Source organism: Aythya fuligula, chromosome 1 (assembly GCF_009819795.1).
Source record: "Aythya fuligula isolate bAytFul2 chromosome 1, bAytFul2.pri, whole genome shotgun sequence".
In the NCBI taxonomy this organism is placed as follows: domain Eukaryota; kingdom Metazoa; phylum Chordata; class Aves; order Anseriformes; family Anatidae; genus Aythya; species Aythya fuligula.
In genome coordinates, this window is record NC_045559.1 from 54,319,006 (window position 1) to 54,329,002 (window position 9,997).

The 9,997-nt window shown below is 53.3% G+C and overlaps 1 protein-coding gene across 3 annotated transcripts; it reads left to right on the forward strand.

The window, feature by feature from the left end:
• Positions 1 to 572: 572 nt before the first annotated feature.
• Positions 573 to 9,997, forward strand: CBX7 (chromobox 7). Of its 3 annotated transcripts, XM_032198894.1 has the most exons (7): positions 573 to 610; positions 734 to 820; positions 1,884 to 1,927; positions 5,915 to 5,980; positions 6,483 to 6,549; positions 7,150 to 7,489; positions 9,822 to 9,997. In XM_032198894.1, the coding sequence occupies exons 2-7, from the start codon at positions 752 to 754 to the stop codon at positions 9,968 to 9,970; spliced, it is 735 nt and encodes a 244-aa protein (XP_032054785.1). In that variant the 5' UTR covers positions 573 to 610; positions 734 to 751; the 3' UTR covers positions 9,971 to 9,997. The 3 variants fall into 3 exon arrangements, with proteins under 3 accessions (XP_032054785.1, XP_032054793.1, XP_032054803.1); XM_032198902.1 differs by lacking the exon at positions 573 to 610 and having other exon boundaries at positions 661 to 820; positions 9,825 to 9,997; XM_032198912.1 differs by lacking the exon at positions 573 to 610 and having other exon boundaries at positions 661 to 820; positions 7,321 to 7,489.

Consider the following 9,997-nt stretch of genomic DNA (forward strand, 5'->3'; position numbering starts at 1 on the left):
TTGAGTTACAGAGTAAAAAGTGTGGTTTTTTCCCTCTAAAATGTGGAAACGCAATATGAGGAAGGAAGGACTGGCACTTTTTGACATTTTACTTCGCAAGGCAGCACGAAACCTTGAACGCTGAGCGGCCGCGCAGCTCCAAAGCCAAACCGCCGCTAAGCCGCATGTAATGGTTAGCCCAGCGCCCACAAGGCTGGGCGGTGAACTTTGAGCAGGCTGTTTTTCGACAGGCAAAAGCGAGAAGAAGAAAACACCTCAGCCATCGGCACCTGAAGGGCCGGCCGGCGGAGGGGGACGGGTCGCTGAGGGGAGGCGGGAGCTTGAGGGGGGGGACGGGCGCCATTTCCCCTCCCTCAGCCCGCCCTCTTAACGCTTTGCCAGCCGGCGGCTCGCCGCCTGACGGCAGCCGGGGGCCTCCCTCATCCCCTCGGTGCTCCCCGGAGCGAGAAAAACCGGGGGAAGAAAGGGGACGGGGACGTGAGGGGAGCGGGGCGGCCATGAGGCGATGGAGGGAGGGGAGGGACGGGGGGGGCGGTAGCGTCCCCTCAGGCGGTTCCCGCCCAGCGCGAGGCCACGCCCCCCGCGCGCGCCTGAGGAAAACGTTGCGCAGGTTCTAAAGCGGGGGGGGCGGGGGGGGGAGGGGGGCGTGTGAGGGGGTGTGTGAGGGGGGAGAGCCGTTAACGGCCGCCACCGGGCAACGGCCGTCCCCACAGCCGCCCTCCCGTCCCCACAGCGCTCCCTTCACGCCCTCATGGAGCTGTCGGCCATCGGGGAGCAGGTGTTCGCGGTGGAGAGCATCCGCAAGAAGCGCGTGCGGAAGGTGGGCAGCGCGGCGGGCAGCGGGGCCCCCCCCCCCCCCCCCAAAACACACCCCCCTCACGGGACCGACCCCTTTTCACGGCGCTGACAGGGCTTGGGGGGGGGGGGGGTTGGGGTCGCTGATGAGGCGAAATGGGCATCCCCGGATAGGTTTTGGGCGGGGGGGGGGCTGCACCCCCCTATAAGGGGTTATAGGGGATGCAGCGCCTTTGCGAAGTTCCCCATAGGGTCGCCTTCCCAAATATCAGGGACCTGCCCCCCCCCCCCCCCATAGGTAGATAAGCCCCACGCTGCAGCTCGCTTTGGCTCCTCCACTGTTGTGTAAAGGTTTGTGCACCTGCAGCGCTGGCATCCTCCCGCTAACCTGAAGGCCGCTGCCCTGCTTGGGGAAGTGTTTTTGCAAGTCCCCCCGTATCCTGTTAAAGGCAGCACTGATTGCCCGTGCTCCTCAGGGCCCTTGGATGCGCTGCTGCTGCTGCTTGGCTTTCGGTTTTGTACTTGGAGTGCACAAATAAACGGTTAACTCTCAAGTTGGGCTGTGAACTGCTGTTTGTTCGGGTCGAGAGGTTGGGGGGCCGTGATGGATGGAGTGAGGCGTGTAGCAACTGGAAGGGAACATGCCGAAGAGATGCTTCATAGGATCGGAAATCTTGTCCTTCTCCTCCCTGCTTAAACAAATTCCTTTGACACCTGCTCTTGGCATGCATCTCCCTCTCACGTTTATGCATGCTGACTTCTTGAAGTGTTCCCTGTAAACGCGGGGATGGTTGCAGTCTGGCTCGCCGGCTGGCTTTTGGGCTTCTGCCTGCTAGCTTCTGCAAAGGTCTGATCCCGATCCAATGGTAGTTCAGGCACTCCTAAATAGCCCTGTGTGCCCGTGTCCTGGGGGAAGAGGTGCAGCAAGCACAGCTGAACGAGGAAGTGGCTTTCTCTTGAAAATAAAGTGATGGGAAATGAGCTCTTCGGTTGCAGAGTTTAGTCCTGTTGATTGGTTGCACCTCTTACCGTAGCCCATATTTGGTTGCAGAGTTCACCTGTTTTCTTCTTCCTTTTTCCGCCCTCAGGGTAAAGTAGAATACCTGGTGAAGTGGAAAGGATGGCCCCCGAAGTAAGTTGTGTTTTACTTGTCTTTTTTTCTTTAATATTCGGTTATAGCTTTCGCTGTATCTCTGCAGCTGAGCATCTCGTTCTTCATGTGTAACCTCGTGCCTCATTCCAACAACTACAAACAAAGAGCCACAAACCAAAACTCTGTACTATTTCCGGACTGGCAGCCGAGGGATACAAACCGTGTGTCAGTCTGTTCGGGTTGGTTTTTGCCACCACTGAAATATTCCATTGAGATGCTTTCTAGATACGTGGCTTTTTAAATTCAACGTGAGTTTAACAAGGAACCCTGATTCTTCTGGATTTGGCACGGGGCTTGCTTTTCTGAGTCAGCACCGAGAGGACCCCGCGTTATTTGTAGAGCTATTTGCAGTCTTTTAAAATAGAAAACAAGGTGACGGTCTTGTCTTGCAGTCCTACTGTATATCCCCTCTGCAAGTCACAAAGGAAAAGGGCAATATTTCGGTTTTATTGATGGCAGCCAAACGGAGGCGATCTTTGCCCCTTGAAAATTACCGCCATGCCTTCATTTCCTTGTCTGAAACCTTTTGTTGTTTTGAGTGCCTTTTCTGCTTTTGCTTTGGTTGCCATATTGCAAGAAGAACAGAATAAATCTGTCCCTTTACAGCATTGCTGCGCACTGTTTACAGATACTCCTCTATCAAAATGCAGCTGCCTCTGAGGAAGCGTGGTTGCTCTGTGCCTACACAATCTGTAAAAAGCTTTGAGATTAAAAAAAGATTAGGTAACTGGAGAATATTACGACGTCAGCCCTGTAGCAGAATGGCCTCACGGTCCGTGCAGGGCCCCGTCTGCTTTTCTGTTTCTAGCTGTGCACACGCACAGCGTGCGTGGCGACGGCTGCGCTACGCGTGTGGTTGCACTGGATGGTGCTGAGCAGAAGGGAATTCCTGCTAGCTCATCCGTGCAGCTGCAGAGGGGGCTGCTCGGATGTTGTCCCGACAGATTGTACCCGGTGTTTCAGACGTTGAAATGTGTTTCTGCATGCCTAATCCTTGGAGGGCACGCACAAATAAGCAGCTTTTTCTTTCTGGTGGTGATGGTAGGAGGGGGGTGACTTTGTTCTTGACTATGAATTCTGCTGTTGGAGCATAGCCTTGTGTGTTTGAGTACCAGCTGCCACGTAGCTTGGCTCAATTGTTGGACCACTTCTCCCTCCCAAGTAGCAAAGCCTAATTTAATCACTGGTAGAGATTGGGAAACATTTCCAGGCTGTGAGGCATCGTCCCATTTGGCTAGAATACCAATGTTTGTCCTGTTCTCCTTTCCACAAACACTTTGAGGTCCTTCTTGGCCAGTGACTTTGCAGGAGAAGGTGGATTGAGGCACGGTATCGTGTTTCTTTTGACAGAGCAGCCCTTATTCGAGCGGCTGCCTTTCCTTGCCCTGCATCTTGGATCAAACTCGGGGGGAAACAGGAGCTCTGTTCTGGGAGTTGAAAGCGCAGCCTTCTGCCCCGAGAGCAGGGGGGTGCAAAGGCTCCCTTGCTGTGATGCTGTGAGAAGTCCAAACACCTTCCCTCTTCCCGCACGCTCCAGCTTTGAAGAGCACTGATTTATTTATCTTTAACTGTTCACTCCGTGGCTTGAGGTGCTTAAAACCAGGATGCTTGGAGCATGCGAGCCACTTTCATCCTGCTAGCAGCCTCTCTTCCCTCTTTCTAAGCAGAAATATGCCTGTGACGGCATGCAGCACCACAAGCTGTTTGCGTCTTTGCCTTCCAATATCTGCTTCCTCATCCCTCGTCGTGTTTTCGTTTCATTCCCCTCCCCAGCCTTGTCGCATTGCTCTGTAATCTCTGCACCGGTTACTCCATGATTCCCATGGCAGGCGTCATGGAGGAGAGAGCAAGGGTAGGACTGCAGTTGGCTGCTCTGCCATTTATTTGGTATTTCACAGTTCAAAGAGAATCGTTCGAGCCCTGCTCCTCAGATTGCTGGCTCCTACTGCAGGAGTCAGGTAATGGAGGAGTTACAGCCTGATTCTAGCTACAAGCTTGTTTACAACTTGTGTTGGAGTTAAGAGGGGAGGGGGAAGAGGAGGAGTAGAAGGAGGGGGAGGAGGATCATATGATCTATGTTTTCCAGAGTGCCTGCTCTCTGCAGTTCTGCTGCAGCCTGGGCTGTGTGTGCCCGTATATATAGCTCTGTGCGTGTGTGTGCGTGTGTGGCAAACTGAACTGTTTTTTTTTTTTTATGTGCAGTGTTTTGCCACTGCAGTGAAGCCAGGAACTGAGCTGCAGAGAAAAAGGCAACACCCACTGTGGATTATTCATTTTTCTTTCTTTTTTTTTTTTTTTTTTTTTAAAGCAAATCCTCTTTCTTCTCCTGCCCATGAAAAGTAATCTGATGGCCTCCCCCCTTTTCTCCCCCCAGTGTTATTATTTTTCCTAAATTTGTACAACGAGTGCCAGAATCCCTGCAGCTGGGAGGAAGCCTTCCTCTGTTCAAACAGCATCTTGGCTTTGACAGCTCACAGTCAGGTTGCTGCAGGAGGCTTGGGCAGGGGAGGGAGGGATCAGATGGTTATGAAGACATCTGTTCTTAACCCTCTGATGTACAGTGCACGTTGGGATACCTGAATTTCATACTTTTGTTCCTCCCTTTTGTAAAAACTGCACCTTCATGGGTAGGACCATTCTCCAGGAGCTCTCCCGTGTTTTCATTTCCATTTCATCTGCCCATGAGGTAGAAGAAAAACATTGCCAAACCACCTCCCCTGCATACATACATGCATGCACCACCTGCCCTCGTGTGCAGTCTGTGCTTCATCCAGAAATGGAAGCATCCGAAAATGCTTTCCCCCAGTTGAAAGGCACGGATACTCTTGCCACCCACCCACATCTCCTGTCTGGCCTTCCTCACGGGGGCCGGAGGAGCTCTGTCTCCAGGCCTGGGGCCTCACATTGCAGGAAACCGAATGGCCGGCGGCATTTGGGGTTTCAGCCTTGCTTTCTTGCTGTTGAGTTTGCATAATAGACACATGCCACCCATCTTTTCTGGACAATTTCTTAGAATAAACCCACAGCAAGGCCTGCCTTGTGACCCTTCCACCCTCCAGAAACCTTTTACAAGGGGAATTTTTGGCTGCTTCTGGTATCAAGAGCAGCTGTGCCCCTTGGGGATGGGTTTTGGTGTGGCCTGCTGTGTGGGTTCATAACCTTCCCGAGCAGCTGGCTCCATCACAGCTCTCTGGCAATCCCAGAGGGAGACGGGGCAGTGAGTGACACTGCTCACAAGCTACTTTTAGAGCATCCAGCTTATTTTGAGTAGTTTCAGTAGCCCTAACCACGGTGCAGGTGTGTTCCTCCTGCTCTGGTACTGAAACACCGATGGCCTCTGAGAGCGAAATGACCTGCAGGGGGAGCCGAGGAAGAGTTGGAAAGGCGCCATCAGCTTGCCTGGGGGCCCAAGCCTAAACATGTTTAGTTGAATGGCAACAGTGGAGAAAAATTGAACTCTTCTTAAATAAATACTTTAGGCTCCGGTGATTAGAGGTAATTAATAATGCAGGTGAGAAAGCGTACTTTTAATCTTCGAGCGCTCTCAATTAAGAGAGACCTATTTTTCAGAAAGCTGTGTCAGATCTCATCGCATCCCATGGATTTACTGGACTTGTGGGAGTGCTGCAAATGTGACCTGGTTAGGCGTTGTCTTCAAAACAGCTTGTGCCTCTGCAGAGGCTTTGCAAACTGTGGAGGGAGCCCAGGGGAAGAAAGCCTTCCCTGTTCGACAAATTGCTGCCTGATGCTTGGCCCTGCCTGTTTTTGGGAAGAGGAGGTGGTGTCTGGCAGGAAGTTTTTTGGGGGGAATGGCTGGGATTCCTCAGAGCTTCAGCAATGTTGTGGCAGGCCCCGCTGACCCTTGTGAAGACAGTATCCAGGGCCTCAGCATGCTGGGAGCAGCCCTGCAGAGAGATTGTTTCATTAAAACGTTGTTTACTTTATATTCCTTATGTTTTTCTTCAGATACAGCACATGGGAGCCAGAGGATCATATCTTGGACCCTCGCCTGGTAGTGGCTTATGAAGAAAAGTAAGGGCGCATGTTCTTTTCTCTCCCTGGATGCAGGAAAAGGAAATACTGTCTTTATTTTGTAGCGTGTATAAAGTACCCTGCTTCAATCAAAGATGAGATGAGTAGGGATGAGCCCTGCTCCATCTCTGTACCCCGGTTGTTGCTGAGGCAGATAAGGCAGGGCTGGCACTGTTTGGGAAATAAGGCCGAACACAAGCAGCATTGAGCCAAAACGCAGTCAGTTTCAGGTTTTAATCAGGTCCAGGGCTGGACTGGAGTGATGTGAGGTGATAAGTTTCCCTAACCCATCCTCGATCAGTGAAGTCAGAGAAAAATCCCCTTGTTGCAAGAATTTCACTCCTACACGAAGAAATTCTGGAGTGCTTTCCAAGCCCGCGCTGCTCCTAATTGGGTTTCGATGGAGAAAGCGAGGGAGCTCTGCTGCAAAAGGTGGAGGTCTTGAGTAGGCTTTGTGCTGTGGTGTCTGGTGCTTGGCTTGATTTGTGTTCCTCCTTCACAGGGAAGAGAGAGACCGCGCTTCAGGGTACAGAAAAAGAGGCCCCAAACCCAAGCGCCTCCTGCTGCAGGTAGCCTCTTGCTCTTCTACCGTATAGTTGTGACTGGTTAGCTGCTGCGCTGCTGCCCTGCCCGCGGGAAAGTGGAAACTGCCCGTTGGTTTTTGCGTGGACAAAATCGGAGGTAGCCAGCTAAATCAGTAGGAAGGCAGGTTCCTTTAACCTGATAGCCGAACAGCGGCTAGCAAGGCAGAGAAGAAGGGGCAAAAAATAAACAAAACGAAGGAAGAAAACCAGCTGTTGCTTTCTGAAATAGGATCTTCTAGATTTTGGACTTGGGTGGTTGCAAATAGTTACCCGGTTTGCATGGCCTTTACCTTCACCCTGGGCCTGGAGCTTCCAACAATGTGCAAGGCAGTAGCTGCTTGGAAGTGGAGGTCCAGCACGCTTTGGTGCCCCGCAAAGCAGCCGATCTCAGGCTGCACGTGTGAGAGAGAGCTCAGATGGCAGGTGAAGAAGTGAGAGAAACAGTGTGGTAGGAGCAGAACGACTTCTCCTAGGTCACCTAGATGCTCAGGGGCTGAACTGAGGATAGATTCCCGGCTCCCAGGTGAGAGCCCTGGCTATTATCAGATTCCCATTCTGCCCCTTGCTGTGTTGATGTCTTGGCAGCGGCTGTATGGCATGGACTTGAGGAGTGCCCACAAGGGAAAGGAGAAGCTCTGTTTCTCTCTTGCACGGAGGTTTGGAGGAGGAGACAGTAGCCTGCCAGGGGCCAAGACAGGGCAGGCAGAGTTCTCAGAGAAGACTGGGGGAACAGTCCTGCCCTTCTCTCTCCGGAAGCAACGCAAAAACCAGAAGTACCTGCGACTGTCAAGGAAGAAGTTCCCCCGCATGACGAGCCTGGAGAGCCGGAACTGCAGGTGTGAGTTCTTCCTGAACGATGCGGTGGGCCTGGAGGCCAGGCAAAGCCCCGAGGACTGGGAGGCCGTGCAGAACACCAGCAAAGAAGGTAAGGCCAGACGCCCCTTCACTGGGAAGTTCTGGGGCATGAGAAGGATGCTCTACGTGTTTCCCCCTTATTTGCCCCATCCTGGGATTGCGGTTTAGGTCAGGTCCTCCCTCAGAGCAGCTCTCGTTGGCTCGTATTGTGGCCCTCCTGCCTGCAAATCCCTTCCTGTTTGGATGTCAGTACGTCTTCGTCTGCTGATTTATCTTAATCTACCGTCCTGTCGTGAACAGCGACAGGACCCAAGGGAGTGGCACAAAGAGGTGACAGGGGAGGGCGTTAGGGAAAGGTTCTTCACCGAGGGGCTGGTCAGGTGCTGGAACGGGCTCCCCAGGGCAGTGCTCAGGGCACCGAGCCTGACGGAGTTCCAGAAGTGTTTGGACAACACCCTCAGACACATGGCCTGAGGTTTGGGTGGTCCTGTGTGGAGCCAGGAGTTGGGCTGGGTGATCCTTGTGGGGCCCTTCCAACTGCAACACTCAGTGATTGATCTGCTTTAGTGTGCGCCTGTAGTCTTAAACGGGCAGTGCCCCTCCCAGTGTGAGCAAACAGGCAGAACTTACTGGAACTTACTGCAGTCTTCCAGTTTTCCCCCCAGCAGAGGTGACACGAAGGTGTGACAGTGATGAGCTCCGCCTCTGTCCACGCGCCAGCACGGGTTTTGCCTGCTGGCTGGCTGTGGGCAAGCAAGGACAGCAGCGCTCCTCTCCTAGGGCTGCTCTGAGAGCAAACAGGAATGCCCTTAGGAACCCGCGGCACATTCCTTCTGCCCCCTCCTTCCCCTTCCTCCCCACGCCCCGCGTCCTCTCTAAAGTCCGTTGCTGCAGAGCTATGTGCGAGGGGGGTGAGAGATGCAGCGAGGATGGTACCTCCTGCCTGATCCCTCCGAGTAGGCAGCGGGAGTGTAGGCATGGGAGATGTCCAAGCGCATTTGGCATTTTGGGGAGGGAGGGAGGGATACCAGCATCTTGTGCAGGAGAGCTGTGGGATGTGCGTGTTGCTCCGAGTTACCAGGGAAACTCTATCCGTGCATTATTAGAGCTTCTGAAGGCGTGAGCCTTCCCGAGGAGTGGAAAACAAGGGCTTGTGCTGCTTGTAGTAGCTGAGGGAATCCTGCTACTCCTTGCTAGGAGCAGTTGTGAGCCAGGCTGGGTGAGGCAGGATTTTGGGAGAGGGCTGTGTTCTGGGAATCAGCACCAGCCCCTCTTCTTTCTGAGAGGGACTCAAACGGCGACTGAACTCCAGAGAGGCAGCAATGGGGCAGGCACAGAAGAACTCGGAGTCACGTCCTGGCAGCGGCCAAACGTTGGGGGCTCCTCTCCCCCAGAAGTGCTGGTCTTTAAAGCACATGGGGATCTGAAGGGTGGACAGCACTAGCGATACTTGAAACAGTTCTCCACCAACACATGGCATGTGTGGAATTCCACCTAGCGCCAGGGTGGATTGAACTCCTCCTGAGGTGAAAGTAGACACCCCAAATATTTGAGACAGAAGCCAGGAAATACCCTCCTGGGGATGTTTTTCCCATGTTCTTTGCCTAGGCTGGGACAGCAGAGTATAGTACAGGTAGGGTGGCAGAGACAGGGTATGTTTCCCATCCTCTCTGTGTTTTTGTGTTTATCTTTAGGGCCTAAAAATGAGGTTTTGATTGGGAGTGGGACAGTTCATTATTCTTACAGTGTGAAAGTGTAGGAAAGTTTGGGTTTCTTGTAAGGAGCTATCGGGGAGCAAAGGGCGGTTGTGAGAACGGGAGAGCAGCTTCTCTGTGAAGCGATATTGATTGGTTTCGGAGAGAATTGCACCCAGGCTGCATTACAGGTGCAGTACAAGGAAGCCCCTCGATTTTACATCCCTTTGACTCCCATGGGAGGGTCGGAAGAGTGGAGCGTGTCTAGGAGCTTGTGATTTCTGACTTTTCGGCAGGGCATTTGCAGGCAGGTGAGCTCACACCTGGGTGGGTTTTACTGCCAGGAGCAACTGAGGGGCTGTTACCTGCGAGATGGCAGGGGATTGGGGCTGCTGGGATGCGCTGGGTGGTGGTAACGGGTCTTGGTGCCTTGTGTCTTTTCTGATTTGATGCTGGTGTGTGTCTCGACACCCCTGCTGCCGTTTGCTTTCCCCATTATAACCCGCAGCGATCTCCTGCTTTCCCATAGCCTCTGAGGGCAGGGCTTGCCCATGTCCTTTCTTGCCTTGTGCGTGCAGACTCAGTGCAGGCTGATTTCACCACCATTTGTCAGGAAGGAGGCCCCTTTTCCATCCTTCCCTTCCCTTCCCTTCTCCCCGCCCTCTCTCCCTCTCGCTAATGTGCTCTTATCCGCCTCTCCTTTTGCAGCAGATGTGGATGGCAGTCTCCCGTGGATCCCCACTGTGCCCCCCAGCGAAGTGACAGTGACAGACATCACGGCCAACTCCATCACCGTCACTTTCAGAGAAGCACAAGTGGCCGAGGGCTTCTTCCGAGACCGGAGTGCGCAGTTCTGAATCTCTGTTTTCACTGCTCCCCAAATC

What these genes read in the sequence shown, in the direction of transcription:
- CBX7 (XM_032198894.1), top strand. Translation starts at nt 752, where the DNA reads ATGGAGCTGTCGGCCATCGGGGAGCAGGTGTTCGCGGTGGAGAGCATC. An exon ending in CCAAGCGCCTCCTGCTGCAG is followed by an intron (nt 6,550 to 7,149) that starts GTAGCCTCTTGC and finishes ATGTCTTGGCAG; the next exon opens with CGGCTGTATGGCATGGACTT. An exon ending in GCAGAACACCAGCAAAGAAG is followed by an intron (nt 7,490 to 9,821) that starts GTAAGGCCAGAC and finishes CTCCTTTTGCAG; the next exon opens with CAGATGTGGATGGCAGTCTC.